We start from the raw sequence: 17,919 nt of genomic DNA, 5'->3' as shown, positions 1-17,919 counted from the left end.
ACTGCTCAGAGAAGCAATAAATAGCCCAGATGAAGGACTCTGTAGTTTTTACCCCATTGAAAATTGGCCCATTCTGTCGTATTTCTAATGTTATCTAGTGGATTACGGGGAGTCACTGGAGTAGAAAGTAGTCTTGTGGCTATTTTAGATGAATGCTGTTTGGCTCCTTTGCTAAAAATCCCGCATTGGGTGGCCCAGTTGAGTTCACTGCCTGATTTCCTTCAGGCCATGTGGAAGGGCTGCACAGGAGGAACCACATATAGAAAGCATCGATCCCAAAGTCAATGCTCATATTCAAGAGTAGAGCAGCATCTCTATTGGCTACTTTTCTTGAACTGCTTGCATGTACATCTCCTTGCAGCGTGCTCTGAAAAAAAGCTGTCTTTTCTATTCCTTCTTTGCAGTCTCTATTCTAACTTGATTCTGTTTGCCAATGGCCTTTCTGCCCTGTGTATATGATAGTGGTGTTCAAAGAGGCCTGAAGTCCTGCTGTGACAGGCAACCCAGATAAACATCTCATAAGTGGCAGTCTTGGATCCCATTGGGTCAAACGGCTGCTGTGCAGTCACTGTGACTCACATCAGGAGGGAAGAACGCTCCAGGGGCAAGAACTTCATATGGAGCTTACCCACGTTTTCATGATGTCATTTACAATAAAGGCTTGGTTTTCAAAAATGTGAGGGATCAGCAATTTCCTAAGGCAGGTCTCCAGCCCTAAGACTTCCAGGGCAAACAGAGATAGAAAGAAAAGGCAAAGGAAGAAGACACCAACTTATTTATAATTCTCTGTCCTGCTATCTAGAACAGGTCACATCTTCAAAACCTATTTGCGGAGATGAATACTCATTCAGCTTATTCAGTCTGAAAATCCTCCATACTGTATTGTGCCCACCATGCTGCAGCCTCTGCTCTGCAAACCACAACAACAGCTCTGAACAGTCCAATCTGCTGTGGACCACTGCCTCCTTCCAATACAGCTACAAATAACTTTAAATGATTATATTCAGGTTACCAAACAGTCTCTTGGATCAGGGTTAATTAAATGAGTGTTGAAATCTAATTAAGGACTGGTCCAGGTGATAATTAGCAGGAAATGTATGCATTAAAATATTCATTTGTCGATGAGCTGCAATTAAGAGTGTGATTTGGGGAAGGATCAATAACTACATCATGTGATTTTAGAAAAAAATGAAAAGTTGCCCAGTCTTGAGCAGAAATGCAGGGGAATCTTGGCTGGATTTTTTTTTCTCCACCCCCCCTTCACGCCTGTGTTCTGTTTTGCTCTCATAATAACTTCTGAAGACTGCTTTCCACCCTTGAATAGAGCATTCATCTCTCCCTGCCTTTGTTTTCCTGAAGCACTTCTTTCAACCCCTTGTTCTTCACCACATTGTTGAAGTGGGTTATAGATTTATTAGAGAAAGAGTTACAGGTCAAAAAGAAAAATTCTTTGCCAATGAAAATCACTTTCTTTCAGAGCAGGCTGCTAATCCAGGGGAACATTGCTCATTGTGTGGCCTTAGATTGTTTTCTGTTTTAGCAAGTTAATTCCTCAACTCCTTATTCATAACTGAGGATCTGGAGAGGCTATTGAATATGCAAAGCCTGGACTTATATATATGTACATCCTTGGTTGTTGTTTACTACACTATTCCCAATTTGTCACGGAGCAACTCTTCTTTCCCTGAGACTTTTTCTGGTCGCGGGTACATAGGTGTGTGTGTAAGCAAATTAACTACACTCCCCATGTGCAATTCCATGTAATCCCACCTCTGAAGGAAAATAGAGGGCCCCACAACAGCCCAGCTCCTCTGGCATGGAATTGGTGCTCCCCTGTTGCCGTCATCCTGCTGACTGTATTTCCATAAGTGAATACCAGAGTGTCAAAAGGGAAGCGTACCATGGGAACGCGATGATTTCAGCTGCTTTTTGTCAGTCTCCTGACAGCTCACCTGCCCTTCTCCCCAGGCGCGGTGGCAGCCCAGCTCCTGAGGCAACTGTCTGCCTGCTGTCGGGGCTGCATCCGTATCCCCCTGGGGACACCGCACTGTAGGGAATCAAGAAACCCATGAAGTGAGGAAGGCCTTGGAGCCAGCCAAAACAATCTCAGTGCATGCCTTCCTAAGCAGGTCTATTTCTTCCCATCTCTGCCTCCTATCAGAAATTTAAGAATTTTAGTCACTAAACTTTCATCTCATTTTGGGAAGGAGAGGGATTCCTTTCATTCCCAAAAGCTCTACATTTTTCAGACTCCTGCAGCCAGCTCTCATGGTCATCAGTGGTTCTGCAGCAGTGTTGACTGCAGACAGAACCCAGACATTGTATAACTTGCCCAGGAAAATGTAGCATTACATTTGGGCTCTTTTGTGGTAGCATCTCTATTCCCTGCTGTTCCTGGATGGGGAAGTCAGGTCCTGCAGGTCCTATTTTTGCTCCCTGATTTAATAGTGCTGACTAGATGCTGCTTGGTGAGGGGACTTTTGCCCTACCCAGCATGCTGAATCCTGCCTCCAAGGCTAGGCAGGGCTTTCTCACTGGGCATAGGGGTTACAAGACACCACAGTCTGGAAGACTGATCCATCTTAGTGGTCTGGCATGCACAGAGCTAACACATTCCATCAAAGTCTGTCAATTCACAAATCCCACAACATAACTCCAGCAAAAACTTCTACAGTTTGCAGCACCGAGTCCAGATCCTCGCCCTCTGCTGAGAGCTAAGAGGCCAGAACGTTTTCTACAGTTTGAAAGAGTAAGGCAACAACTTTTGCAGAGAGAATATTTATGACAGCCTGGAAGTTTGAATTTTGGAGGAAACTAGGAACTGGGCTGCTGGCCTCAGTTGTTCACCCCCCAGAGAGTCCTTTCCTTCGTGATGCCCTCAGCCTCTTGCAAAGGTCCGATTCAAAAGGCCAGTGAGTTTGTGTGGAAAAAATCAGCGTCGCCTGGATCCCACACTGCCTAGTCCGTGTGTGCTGTATGGATTGCATGAGCCAATGTGTACCTGGCTAATTCCCTGGCATGTCTCCTTTTGTTTCCTGTCCTGCAGGGAGCCTCTTCAAGCCTGGTGGTGAAGTTTGCAGATACAGACAAGGAGCGTACAATGAGACGCATGCAGCAAATGGCGGGACAAATGGGCATGTTCAACCCCATGGCCATCCAGTTTGGAGCCTATGGCGCCTATGCACAGGCAGTAAGTATAGACATTGGCTCTATGCATGTTCATGGGGACAGGGATAGCATGTAGAGAGCACAAAAACACATCTGAGCAGAGAAACAAGTACAACAGCAAAATAGGAACCAGTGATTTCTTCAATAGTTGAATGATGGGAGCAAACTGAGCTGTGTCATCATAAAATGAAAAAGCAGATATATGCACACACACAGTTCTGACTCCCGAAAGCAATATTGTTTAAGCACACTGGGAAAACGCATCAGCTATTCAAAGCAGTGTTGTGATGTTTAAGTTTTGGTATCCATCTTACACATCTAACCTGGATAACCTGGATGCTGGGCCTCTGGGACAACTCATGACTGGACAGGAAGCTGGGCTCCTGACATAGCCCCAGGATGGATGCTTCTAGCATAAGTAGAAGATTTCCTTAGGCTAAAAATGGGGGGGGTTGCAGCATCTGTGCCCCCATGTACCAGGGGAATAAACAGGAGGGATACCCATGGGCAGCTGGGGACAAACATCTGCAGAGGTTTTCAGCCAAAAGATGTGGCTGCAGAATTACGCTACAGGCATCAATCAGGTAGCTGGAGAGGTGATAAAGACACCACTGTCCTGATGCTCTGGACATCTCTTCTTAACTGCACTCTTCTTAGCTACATTCATTTTTAATCTAGACTAATTCCTATAATTGTCACAATAAAAGAGACAGCCCAGAGTTATACTGATACAAAAGCAGATGAGGTCTGCATCCTTATACCACAAAAGTTCCCTCCATCTATTTCTCACTAGACAATACAGGGCATTCTGAGGGGATAGGTGCTTGAGTGAGGATTTATCTCTGAAGAAGGAGTGCAAAAAATTCCTGGGTCTGCTCCCACTCCCCTTAAAACCAATGAATATTTTTCCTATTGACTTCTGTGAAAACAGAATTGGACCCATCTTTTTTTTTTTCTCCTGGTAAATATGCTAATAAGGGGGAAAGAATAAGTTTTAGATCTTGACCCATTGGATATGACAAGCTGGTGACACCAATTACCCTGGGGACTTCAGAGCTGTCTAAATGATGGGATCACATTTCAGTGTGGCGCCTGTACACCCAGAGCCTGCTCAGATGCTGTCTCTCAATCAGCATCCCTATCTGTGTCTCTCCCTATCTGCTTCATCTCGCAGGCTCACACAAAAGGAAAGGAAGGGAGCGCCGAGGCTGTGTGACGTTCCCTCGGTCCCGATTAATCCACCCCGGACTGCCGGCTCTTAGATATCAGGGTGATTGGCACCTTGTAAATGCCAGCGGGAGATGGAGAGATCGATAGCATGAGAGGGAATGGGGGGGCAGTTTTATTCAGCCCGAACTGAAGTTTAAGAGCTAAGGCAAGTCAAGAGGAGGGAAGGTGAAACAGTGAAAAGGCAAGAGCAGGACAGCAGTGACAGCTGTTGCCGATGCCACCAGCAACTTGTGTGACCTTGGGTGAGTCATTTGACCCCCCAGTCTCATTTTCTCATCTACAAATGAAGATGATGGCCGTATTTGTTTATTTTCCAGTCTCCCTCGGGGACATAGCTTTCTCTCATGCCATCCCTCCACGGGTTTTCGCACATGGACCTGGTGGTAATGCAAGTTTAAGAACTGCCTCAGTGCTTAATAGTGAGGTCAGAACTAGCATGAGACACTGATTTGTACTCATAGCATGTCCTCCCAGCTATCCCACTGCAGTCCAGCCCTGACTGACATCGCCAGATGAGTTCCCAAGCAGTCCTACAAGAGCTGGTTAACCAGCACCTTCCAGTGGCTCGTCCCATGGAGCAGGTTGTGGTGTCCCTAGGCAGTGGGTGCATGCTGAATCACCCAGAGAGTCACCCTCACCCCATCCACTTCACCGGGGCTGAATTAGCTCCTACACAGAGGTTTCCATCAAGGTGGCCAGTTCAGCAGAAACCCACACGGTGCACTTGTTTGAGATATTAGTGGGCAGCCCCTGATTTACAAATCAAGCAGCGCCACTGGGGAGAGGTGGCAAGGGTCTCAGTCCATCAGTATTTGACTGACAGTCGTTAGCGTGCTTACCAAGAGTGCTCTGGGCCCAAGCTCCTCTTTTAGTTGCTTCCACAGCAGCTCAGCAAATGGCCGTGTCATGGTTAACTCCCTGCTGCTGCTCCCTGCCAAGACACTCGACCTCAGCTTAAGCAACCTTAACCTTGATAGCAGCGACGGCCCCGTGTCGGCCGAGCAACTAGTCCTCAGGTTCAGCAGCCATATGGCCTCAGCTCCAGAGGCAACGAAATCAGCAAGCAAAGGGGATTCTCCTCTGCATGGGGTTTTTGCCTCCCCGCCTCATGTGCCGCCTGCAAGAAAACAGGACAAAGCTTGGCACAAACTCTGTCTGCTGTTTCAGGGTTGCGGAAATTCATATCAGACCCACCTCACCTCTTCTGTATGCAGCTCAAGGCAAGTCAGGTTTCATGGTTCCCTAAAGCTCCCAGAGTCCCTTTACTAATTTGTTTCAGTTTGTTTGGGTTGTTTCTTTTTTTTTTTTCCCTTTCCCCAGCAATATCTTCCCAGATTCATTTAGCTGCTTCTTTTTTATTATTTTTTTTATGAGGCAATTAATTATTTTAGTTTATGCATGTATGGCCACCAGCCCTTTTCGTTGTCAGGTTCCTGTGGATCCACATCAGTTGGGCATCAATTTCTGCAGTCTCAGTTAAAGCCAGCTTGAGGTACAGGTCTGAACTCAGCCTGTAGAGGAGGCTGATGCTAAGCAGCACTACCTTTGATCTGCTGCCAGCTGAGAACGAACGTACAGGCACATACTGCAGCACGATGCACCCTCTTAGATCCTGATAAGCAATGGTGTGGCCAAGCTCGAAATCATGAGCAGTAAAAGTCAAACCAGACTATGAATGATGGTAGTACAGTCCTGAACCAAATAAGCAGCAGCGGAAGAAGTTCCTCCAGCTCTTCTTTCTGTGTAGAAAGTGGCAAGTGCTTAGCGACTGTCTCAGGTCACTACTGCCCCACAACGAAGAACAGGAAACATGCAGAGACCAAAAAGGGTTGGGAAGATGGGAAAATGCAGAAGAGCTAAGCAAGAACAAAGGAAGGAGCCTTGGAAAGTGACAGATACTGTATAAATTATTTAATTTTTAAATTATTTAAAATAAGATCAAAGTCATAAATCAAGTTTGCATAAAAAATAGGGTGGGAGTGTTAGCCACGGTCTCCTGGCCAAATTCCAGTCGTGGCACTGATTGTATCCTGTAGCAGGGGACAGGCATAGATTTACTGAGTGAAAACAGACAGATGGGGACAGAGGCAGCACAGACAATGGTAACATTTGCTCTCTGGCCTAGAGCAAGTCCTTTCCCCTCAGTAAATCACAGCTCCCCTCTCTCCAAAAAAGTGCAAATGGCCTTGGCTCCTGAGCTGCAGACGGTAACTGCAACGTGTTTGGGTACATCCAGCACTGCATAGATCTCAGTCATAATCGGAAGTGGTCACCTTGGGATTTTGGGGTGGCAATGACTCTGTGGTGCTGACCATGAAACCCAGCTGCCCACCTCTGCCTCCTTGCTCCAGCTCCTGAGGAGCTGAAAGGCTGTTTCTGCTAAATGATTTGAGGTAGTGCTGAAGAGAAGAATCACTTTCTCCAGCGTTTGTGCAATTCATACTGTGAATTTATTTTGGAAAGACGTATTTTTTTAAATCTAGCCCTACAAAATCAGGGAAAATTTGCTTTATATAGATAGACTGTCTTCTCCATATAATTATTCTATTTAAATGAGCAAAATGGGACAGTATACTTGGTAAATACTACCAGTTATGCATATCAGTTTTTCTGATCTGTTCCAGAAGAGGAAGCTGTTTTGAAGTCATGGTACTTTGTAGCAGGGCCAATACCATATTTCTGATTGTCATTTCCCTGGTATTTCAGAAAAATTGAGTAGCAGGGCATGAACCATGACTTAGCCATTCGCACATTTGGGCTCCATATATATATTTCTTTTTTTATTCACAGTTTTCAGGAAGTTAGAAATCCAAACTATCGTGTAACAGTTTTCAGAAAGTCTCTAAGACACGTGAATCCATACATAACACATTTGTTAATTTTTTGGTCTTAATACAATTTAAATAATATTTTCAAAGCAGAAATTTGTTTCTAAGTATAAAATTTAAAAAGGAAGAACCCTTCTGAATATTTTTCAAAATACCTTAAGTTTGTTTGAAGGCTTGGAAGATGTTTTTATTTCCCAAGGGCCAGTTAGGTAAAACAGTCATGAATTTGTCAATTCTGTGATTTACCAAATACGAGTCCTCTTACTGCTTGATTGATCGCTTTACTTACCTCTTTCTACCACAGGGATACCATGAGGATTAATTAGCTAAGTGTTTGTATAGATCGTTAGAGGTGAGAAGCGTAGGATGCTGTTATTACTTTTATTATTATTACTGAATGAAGAATATGAATAGTCAAACAAAACATCAGGTGATTCAGATACAAGGATAGAAAATAACACTGAAAAAAATGAGAAGGTCATCAGATCATGCAAAGTAAGCCTTCTCCAAGGGCAATGATCACGCTATTTCAAAAAGAGTGCATCAGAAATAATCCTTCTCTCTCCTCTTCCCATCCTTCAATTTCACATGTTTTTCTTCTGGAGATTGGGAAATGTTGACTGTAACATCCTTGTCCTATTTCTAGCATGAGTTTTTGGCCTTGAGTAAGTCACTTCATCTCTCCATGCATCTGTTCCTCCTCCTGTAGGAAAAGGATATTTCCTTTCCTGGAGAGCAGTTGCACAACCCTGCTGTCTGACAGCCACCCAGTGCCAGAGGTGGCCGTCTCATTCCCAACACCACCTCTGGCCACGGGTCCCCACCCTGCTCCTCTAGGCTGGCAGTGACCATGCAGGGACCCACTTCTGGGAGGAGGACTGGCAGCAAGCACCAAGCAAGCTCTTACGTTGGTGCAACTGTGCTGCAAAACACTACCCTTTGCTGTGCCTCATCTAAATCTCCCATGGTAGGATATGATGGATAACCCTGTGGAGGTACCTGTGCATCCACTGATGATATAGCCGTCTGAAGTTCAACCACCTCAACATGAGGTAGCAAAAGATGTATGAGGTGAACCCTCCCATCTCTCCCTGTTGACCAGCCATCATGTACTACCCCTCCCCATGCTTTAGACAGCTTCACCAGTGCCTGTCCAGACGCCCCATTGGTTCTCAAGCCCTGGGAAGGGGACTGCAGGTTCATAGCTCTATAAATGCTGTCCACGTGCATGGACCGGTTTGATAACAACTCCTGGTCTCCTCAGAAGATAAACTTTTGAGCAATAATAATGACCAGGCTGGAGGAAAGAGGGAACGAATCCATAAAATTGGATGGGAAAAAGCTCTAAATGCTGAGGCAAAGATCATGCCAAGGAAGTGAGAGAAGCAGAAGGAAATACGTCCTTTCAGACGAGGAAGGGAAAAGCTCCCCTCTGTCCCCTTGGAACAGCCTGAGATAATAAGGCTGCTGCCTTTCTGATTAGTGCTCTGTGGCCCCAGCCCAGGCAGGGAAAATCTGCATTTCAAATGGCATATTTTAAAGTACACAATACCCAGGGGCCCTGCTGCTATTGATTTGCCTCTGGTGGGGTCACTGCCTCACTTTCTACAGCTTTATTAACTGGGATCATACACTGGGCCTCTTTCAAAGTGAAAGGAGAGTGGATGGGACATTCGTCTTCAGGGGGAGTTGGGGAAGAAGCAGGGTGACTTTTATTTTAGCTCACTTGGGAATGCCCTGGTGGTTTTATAAGAAAGACCAGTGACCCTTAAGGACTTGCCCTCTTTTTGTAAATCTCCCTGGAGCCACATGGGGGGAAGGAGGTAGGCCTGTGCCGTCAGCTTCTTTCAAGGTGACCAAGTTCTTGTCCTCCCACCGCTGCAATGCCGCTGCACTCAGCAGTGCTGTGACCATCAGCCATGCTGTGACCATCATCTGCTGGGCTGGGAAAGTCCCCCTCCTCTTCCCCCTTAGCCCTTACCATTGAGCACCTCTGACCTAATAGGAAGGGCTGCATCTTCAAGGCATGAATGGGAAACATGACAGCAAAAGGATGCTGGTGTGTTGCAAAGGGGTGTGATGTCTGGGTGAGGATGGGATGTGGTTGGAGTCCCCTCTCCAGCCAATGAAGCAAAGTCAATTAGCTGGGCTGCATGGCTGTGTTCAGGTATGGGATGCTATACTCCTTCCAGCTCTGGAGGAGGTCCAGGTTTACCCCATGGGGAGGCTCTGAAGACTATAGTGAGCTGTATGTCCACTGGGCCATGAGGTACTGGTCCCCAGCTCCACATTTTACTGTGCCGGGGGGCTTTCAGCTCTCCAGGGCAGCCCAGGTAATCCCAGAGCACTGAGCATTACAGAAATGGGGTGACCACTCCCTACAGGATGCCTGCTAGAGCAGAAGCAGCTGAACCAAATCACAGTTTAGGGCCTTTACTACCTTATTTTTACTGCATTAGCTTTTTAACCCTAAGCTGTATTTAACCTCTTTGTTCCACAAGTTTCTAACTCAGTCATTATGGGAGCATGGCCAGTTTTATCTGAATGTTTTTTTTGAAACACAGCAGGCTTTAGGCTGTTGTCCCTACACCTTCAGCAGTCATGAGCAGGTTAAGAATATCTTCCTCCTCTCATGATGAGAGAAAATATCTTCCTCTTCTTTCTGAAGATCTATGACAGAAATGCATGCATGGCATTATAATGCAAAAGGTGGTACACACATAGTCAAGGTAGTGTCTCCCAACACACATCTTCCAGTGCAAACTTATAAGCCCTCTGAATAGACAAGAAGCCACACAGACAGTCTGCAAACCAGGAGAAGCACCTGCCGTTGTGGAGTTAACTCTGAACAGCTTAGAAACATCTATAAGCAGGAAAGGAAGTTGCATAAGCCATAAATAATGTCACAAGTGATTGCTTAGCTCTGCTGAGTGCAAAATGGAGATTGTCTTTGGAGCAGCACAATCACTTGTACTATCACTGGCAACACAGTGTCTTCTAGATAGAGCCCTGTGTCTCTTACATAAAAGTGAAACAAACAAAAAAAAGGATTAACACTTTTCTTTTATATGGTTGGGAACCGACATCCAAAAATATCTGCTGAGGGCCAAGTAAGGAGTGGGAATGATTTCACCTGACTGTGTCAGTATGTGCAGCTGAACTGATCACCAGGGGCTTCACATGCAGTCAATAGGAAGAAACAAAGCTGCAATTCATCTGCCCAGAGGCAATTGGGTACAGAAGGGAGAGATGAATCTTGGCCTAGACTCTTCTGCCCGTTATCACATCAACCATAATAGGTGACTAACTCAGAGGTAACCCCATCTGTATTTAGTTTACAGAATCTAACAAAGGGAAATGTCAAAATCAAAGTCCACTGTCTGCCCTAGAAATCCTAAAGAAAGTCCTGGTACAAATTCCAGGCTATTATCTGCCAGCCAGACTGACGATGGCACACACATTACCAGTTGTAGGTCACTCTATGTTTTGGGGTGTGTTTATTTGTGCAGCTCTGATCAGCTGTGGAGGAACACAGAGAAAAGTCAGCAAAGGCCAGACTGGGACTGATCCCAGCCCTTGCAACTGCATCCATCTCAGGGAGATGCTACTTGGATCAGCAATGCTAAATGGATCCTATAGGCACAGATCTTGGCCATCATTTCTGCAACCAGCCAGTTATATCCTCAGCTGTCCCCAGGTGAAAATACCTGGCACAGAAAATGAGATATGGGTCAGTACACCTAGTGCTGGAGTCAGTCCAGTGTTAAAGATGGATGGATTCCCCTTTCCTCATTCACTTCATTGGCATACTTAATAAAATCACCTGTTCAGTGCCTCATCTGGAGAATAAACTCAAATGATGCCTACAAATGTACGATACAAATGTACTCCTTAAAGGGGAATCAGCACTGTGCTATAATAGAAAAGACTGTCTAATCATTCCATCAGTAATTACAATGAACAGGATATCACTAATTAAAATGTGAAAGTGTCTTATGCAGGGTACAATAAAAAAGGGTAATTAACAATCAAAGGGGAAGCCACCACCTTGGCACCAATCTGCATGAGGCTACAAAAAATAATAGTACTCAACTCTAATACAGCACTCTTCATCTATAGATCTGAAGTCACCCCTGCATGGGGAGACAGATATCCTGTGTCTCAGTTTATACCTGGAGAAACCAGGGCAAGTTTGCACAATTTGTGCATGGTTATACAGTGGATCAGTGGCAGAGCATCCTTTAATTTTGTCTCTTCACAGAGGGTGACAAGGAAATGTTCAGTATTTGAGTGAGAGTGGTGATTTCAAGGATTTGTTTCAGTGTGTATATGTAAGAACTGTCAATTTAGCCAATATTTCAACATTAAACAGTAAGGAGCAGATTTTGTCGTGACTTTGTCAGATTTTCTCACAAATTTGTCATGACTTTTTTGTCGTGACTTTTGAAGTCTGTTTAATGCCAAGAAGCGTATCCCGTGTGCTTAAACAACAGCATCAGAGGGTGATTTCTTGATGGGAGAGGAACCGAAATCACAGAGAGCAGCAAAACTCATCCCAGAGACAGCAAAGACATGAGTCACTTTTAAAATCTTTATAAAAAAAATAATTTCCTTCTCTGTTGTTGTCATCAAGTCATATGTTACCAAAGGTTGGGGAATGAATAGAGTGAGTTTTCAGTCTCTGCTCCATCCTCTTTCCCCACCCTTTCTCTAAGCATCCACTGTCAGTCACTACTGGGGGTTGGACACTGTCTCACAGGACCTCAGATGTGCCTCATCTGGCTCTTTGTACAGCTCCAGAGAAGTGAGACAAGAGGCAGCTTCATCTAAGCTGTCTTCTCCTTCACACCAGTAGCATTTTACCGGCCCACTGCAGCCATACTGTACACATGAACTGCACTGTTCATGAGTTAGGCTCAGAGTGAAAAATAATGGTAGCAAGGTCTGGTTTTAATATAGGAAGCATTTCCAGCATAGTTATCCATTTGCCACCCTTCTCTTCCAAAATTCTTACTGCAAAATGCCTGAAAATATAGCCCAGGTTCCTTGTTTCTGCCTTTAGTAGGTGCTTTAGAAGAGGCGGTATTTTGATGACATTCTAGAAAAAATAAAAATTAAGGAAATCCCAGCAACATGATAGTGATTTTTCTCACCACCAGATGAAAATGGGTCAAGTTATCCCCAGAGAACTAGCTAAGCTTGCTGCTCTGGAGAGGGGAACCTCACTCGTCACTGCTCCACATACACTGGTCTCCCCTCAGCAGCCACCGCTGCTTTCCCAGAGCTTTGATACAAGCAACATAAGCCATGAAACCTCTCTGCTCAGGAACATATAAAGTGTTTTCTCTGCCTTTCTCATCAAGGAAGGGTCTGGCAGTCAGAGTGCTGAGTCCAGCTTACAGGAGGCCTCCACACTGGGGATGTGGGGGCATAAAGACCCCAAGCTGCCATGATAGACTTTGCCCCTTGTAGTGAGAAAGAATGCCAAGATTGGGGGGTACCACAGGCATGGTGAGCTAACATCTCAAACCAGAGGGATCCCTCACACCCTGGTGTGTGGCCTCCGTCTTGGTGCTGGTGCCCCAGGCTGCTCTGCTGGTGACCGCGTGATATTTTTTCCCTGCTCTCTTTGTTCCAGCTGATGCAGCAGCAGGCCGCGATCATGGCTTCAGTGGCGCAGGGCGGCTACCTGAACCCCATGGCAGCCTTCGCCGCAGCCCAGATGCAGCAGATGGCGGCTCTGAATATGAACGGCCTGGCGGCCGCCCCCATGACACCAACCTCAGGTAAGGGGCCGGGAGGGGTGGAAAGAGCAACGGGCAGGAAAATCTGGCCATGTGGCAGAGGAGACCCGGAAGGATGTGTTAGGTGTCCGCTTCTTCCCCAGGAGGTGTGTCCTAAAATGGCAGTCTTGCTGGTGAAGGCCACCAGAAGGAAGGAGCAGAGGTGACCAGATCCTTTTTGGGGATGAAGGAGGGAGCCTCTGCCGTTACCGGGGCCAGCTGGGGGTTAGTTTCTCTTACCATCAATGGCACAACGTCACAAAACATCCCCCAGTGATTTGTGCTGGTTTATTGGTGGTGTGTATGGACACGTGAAGGGTCAGTGCTAGTGCTGTCACAGCCAGGCATGTCCAACGACAAACAAAATAAGGTTTGGTGTGAGATGCTATGTTGTTAATGAGATGAGCGGTGTCTTTGGAACACGTAAGCTTTGTGCTGGTGTGAAATAGGACGGGAGGTGCTCAGGGAAGGTCTTTGGAGCTACCTGGAATGCACACATTTGGTGAGAAGGTTTCTTGCTCCTGGAGCAGAGACAGGTAGTCAGTGATGGGTTGCCAGGGTCTGGCTAGACTGTAACAGGTTGCAAGAAGCCTGTGCTAGGAGGTGGGTTATGTTATTCAGAGGCAGAGAATTAAGCTGAAGTGGAAACAGGAATGGCTTTTTGGGGGCTTGAAGCAAAAGGAAATCATTTGGGCAGGAACAGGTCAAGGAACTGACAGGACAGGTGGTCATGCAGTGGTGGATGGCCTAACAGCAGGGGACTAGGGTGGCAGCTGGGGAAGCAGGGTCAAACTGTGAAATAAGTGAGAATTTGGAGAGGTTTGCAGTATACTGCTGACTCTGGTAGGGGAGCAGAAGGTTCAAGGTCGTAACTGCAGAGAAGGACCATTTCTAAGGGACAGTTTGGGATTGAAGTGTCCCAGGGGTGATACCAGTTTTTCCTATGAGAGGTCCTGGAGGTGAGACTGAGCTCAGTGACACGGCACTGCAGTGAGCAATGCGCTGAAGCACTGAGGTAGCCTGGAGAGGAGTAGCCTGACATGGGTTTGGGGTGAGTTTTTGCAGGAGTGAGCTAGGCCTGAGCCAGCCATGGTGCAGTGAGTGGTAGGAAGGCAGGATCTGGGACTCCTGCTGAGCAGGGTTGTAAGAGAGCAGCTTCACTGCTGAACATGGAGAAGTCTGCACCAGCAGTGGAGCAGGAAAGGGCCAACTGACAGAGCAGCCAGGAAAGATACCTCATGGCAGAGAAACACTGGATGGCAGGGAGATAAGGTACTGCGGCAGAGCAGGCTTGGATGCTGTTGAATCCAGTTATAATGAATCCAGTTCTGCTAACCTCTGTCTGCCAAAGAAAACCTCCCCATTAGCACACCTATTAGCTTCTCTTTGCAATCTGTAGCTGGGAACAATGTCAGCAGCTACTGGGTCAGATTGTATTAGAATATGAGGGTGTGGAGGTGAAAGGGGAGAAAGAAAGACAGATCTCATTCTACATGAACTTACGGAGAACCAAGAAAAAGTGCTTGACTTGAAAATCTTACACCATACATTTTGAAATATATGTTTACACAATGATAAATGTATAAACAAAGAGTCGATGAAGCTACTGCGAATCCAAATAGAAAAGTGGCTTAATTATATGTGCACCCTTTAAACCCGCTGCTGGAAAGATTATCATATTTGCATTAGCTAGATTTGTTTTGTGTTGGTGGGAGCAGAGAGAATGTCAAACAAAGAATGTCTGGAATTCAAATGCTCTCAGGGCCTGGAAAGCTGAATCCAGGCTGTGGCTCATGATAGCCTCACCACAAAAGAGCACAAGCCCTTTTGCATATAAGTGTCTTGAGAATTAGCAGTCCTGTGACATAGGTGTGTAAATACCAGTACAACAGCCAAATCCTGTGTCTGCCATGATATCCAGGACATGGAACATATCCTAGCTCTTCTTCTGTCTAAGTTCTGCTCCTCTTCTGAGGTGCCCCCTGCCTTCTGGGAACTGTTAAACTCTTATTCTCAGAATACAAGAGGAAAGAAAGCTCATGTTTTTTACATGCTTTCCAGAGCACCCATGACTGGTCATTACTGAAAATAAGATGCTGGTTTAGACGGTCCCTTGATCTCTTTCATGGTGGCAGATTTTGCACTTTCCTTATGACATATTTTCAATCATGGAGCCCATGCATTTTGGCATTATTGCAGATTTACCTTGAATATGTAGCTTACTTCATGAAAAACGTCTGTAAAGGGGTGTGGAAATGTCCATTGACAATTATTTCTTGGGTGATATTGGTTGAGCTTAGTGATATGGTTTAGTGAAGGACTTGTTAGTGTTAGGTCAGAGGTTGGACTAGGTGGTCTTGGAGGTCTCTTCCAACCTAGACAATTCTGTGATTCTGTGATTCTGTGAAATGTTTAAACTTTGAAATGCCTCCTTGTATTATTGCCACACTCACAAAGCTTGTGATAAGATGCATAGCAAATGTTTCACATACGTCTGAGCAAGCAAGCCTACAACACTAGCAGCGATTTCTGAGTAGCCAGGAGATATATGAAGCCTAAAGTGAATTCTCCTGCTGGCTTTTGTTAGCATTCAGAAAGCCAAATGGAAAACGATCATTCTGCTTCATAGCAGGATTTCTAGTCATTGAAGTATATCTTTGTTCTGACTTGGAATGAAAATGAAACATTTCAAAGTTCTGTGAAAAACAGGCGTTAGAAAAAGTGTTTGGAACATTGAGAAAAAAAAATGTGTTTTGATCTTTCCTAAGCAAAAGAAAAACTGTGCTATAAAAAAGACTTTGGTAACCCAGAATTCCTAAAGGCATTGGAGATATTGGCTGGGCACCATGCCTCTGTGCCGGTATCCTTAGGCCCCTCGGGATCTCACCTCCATTTCAGACCAGACCCTGCTTCTGCAGCACTCCTAATCCAACCCCCAGGACAGTGGGTTTCTCAGGCCAAGGCCATGAGTTCGTTGATGTTCATGAGTTCCCATGGGACCTGGGAACTTCAAGAGTCTTGGATCCAGGCAGATCTAACAGACTAGAGACAGGGTGCATTTCATGTGGCTTTAACCATACAAAAATGAGACAACCAGTTTGAACTAGTCATCTGGATTGCCTGCAGTCAATGCAGAGCAGTAGGCAGTCCCAGTGGGTAACTCAAACCATAATAACTTTGTCCTGTTCTTAAAAGAATCAGGTTTATCTTGCACAATAGTCCACAATTGCAAGGAAATTAATTTGATGTCTCTGAAAGTTTGGTGCATATTTTGCTTTTCTCCCATCTTTGGTGTAATCTGAGGGAAAAGTGGGTCTTCCTGGTTGCTTATGCCACACTGTTTACTGCAAAGAGAGGGCTAGAAATGAAAGTTCATTTAGGCTTCCTTTCTTCCCTTCTCCCTTCCTCCCTTCCTCCCTTCCTCCCCCTCTCCTTCCATGCTGTAAATCTGCACCTGGAGTAGCTGCAGTGAGATGCCTCAAACTGGGGAGAAATGCACAACTGGCATGCGACACTGCCATTTGTTCTCTGTGGTGGCATTATGCCAGTCTTCCTCCGACTACAGATCTGACCTCTCCAGGGGGTTCTTTAAAAGAACAAAATTAAAGAATTGCAATGAATATGCCTAAACTTCCTTACACATGCACAAAATAGCAAGCGCAAATCCCTTGCTGCAATTTTAGAAAAAACTACTTACATTGCCTATGCAAATAAAGGAGAGATCCAGAAATGAAACTGAAATTTTAACTAGCCTTTGTGATTTGCAATTTGATGGCATATGCTTTGAGCATTGCCTTTGGTCTGGGGTTGCCACCACTGGCTCCCAGTATCCCCACTGAGGACATTTTTAAAGGCCAACACCATTTAAATAAGCAAAGGGAAAGCAGCAGCTTGTCCGCTCAGGGTATAAGAAAAGAGATGAAATATTGCCTGCTTCGTGGGCTGCTCAAATCAGAACATATAGAAACAGCTCATGAATCTTATTGGCTCTCTTAAAGTACCAACAGAGATTTAAGTAGTCAGTAGTGTGTTGTTGGACTAACCCATCACGGTGTGCTGCTATGGCAAAGAAAATTTCTTCAATTGGTTTAAAAAAAGAGTTTCCTGCAAAAATGGTACTTTCAGTCAGTAGTATACCCTGACACAGAAGGATATTGCTGAAGATAAGATAGTTTAACTTCATCCACAGTTGGCAAGAGAAAAGTATGATTTCATACGTATTGAAAACTCACTTGGGGTCTCCAGAAACGTCCTGAAAATGATTCAAGAAGCACAGACTGTCCAGTCATTTTAAACTGACATAGGAGAAGACAATAAGATAGCAGAGAGATTTTATTCTCCCCTCAGAAATTTAAGATTTCTTCACCAGTGTGAAGATCCTTCTTCACAGGATCCCACCCAAAACATACAGATTAAATTGTTTCTCTGAAATAGCAGCATTGCAGCCCCCCATGGCAGGGAGCTGGGAAGAAGGGGAGGAGTATGGCTCCATGAAAAAACAAATCTAGCACAACTTTTGCCCCTTTTCAGTGGGAGATCCTTACTAAAACTCTACAAAGTCAGGCTGGGGCCAAACTGCAACACTAAAAAATGTATCAAGGGATGCCTTTAGGCTATAAATCAACTTGCCAAATCTTTTCAGCATCTCTGATGCTGAGGAAGTTTAGTTTGCACGTTAAATGTGTATTCATGAGAGAGTGCAGAAAGAGTAGCCCTGGAAATCACTACGCCCACAAAGCTGACATCTCTAAAGAGAAACTGTAGAAAGGTGGGACTGTGAATTTTCTTTTGGTGCTAAATGATACCTAGGAAAGAAATGCCTGCTTATTAAGCCATTAAACATGTAGTACTCCAGGAAGAGAGCTGAGGAGGAAGCGTGATATTCCTACTGTCTTCTATGACTTGATGTT

The 17,919-nt window shown here is 45.2% G+C and overlaps 1 protein-coding gene and 1 long non-coding RNA gene across 15 annotated transcripts in view; one reads left to right on the top strand and one right to left on the bottom strand.

Annotated features, from left to right (window-relative positions):
- The window catches only part of CELF4 (CUGBP Elav-like family member 4), a 703,073-nt gene that overhangs the window by 611,374 nt on the left and 73,780 nt on the right, over positions 1–17,919 (top strand). For all 14 annotated transcript variants that reach the window (XR_014576795.1, XR_014576796.1, XM_083817852.1 and 11 more), the window contains exons 6-7: positions 3,047–3,190; positions 12,865–13,012. Coding sequence is in view for 12 of the 14 variants with exons in the window: in XM_083817852.1 (XP_083673978.1) it covers positions 3,047–3,190; positions 12,865–13,012 (292 nt within the window). In the remaining 2 variants the exon portion in view is untranslated. The remainder of the gene's footprint in view (positions 1–3,046; positions 3,191–12,864; positions 13,013–17,919) is intronic.
- The window catches only part of LOC310889802, a 35,099-nt gene that overhangs the window by 4,362 nt on the left and 12,818 nt on the right, over positions 1–17,919 (bottom strand). The gene's annotated exons all lie outside the window — the stretch shown is intronic.

The sequence above is a fragment of the Anser anser genome (genome assembly GCF_964211835.1).
Source record: "Anser anser genome assembly, chromosome: Z".
Taxonomy (NCBI): domain Eukaryota; kingdom Metazoa; phylum Chordata; class Aves; order Anseriformes; family Anatidae; genus Anser; species Anser anser.
This window is presented reverse-complemented; position numbering and strand designations above follow the sequence as displayed.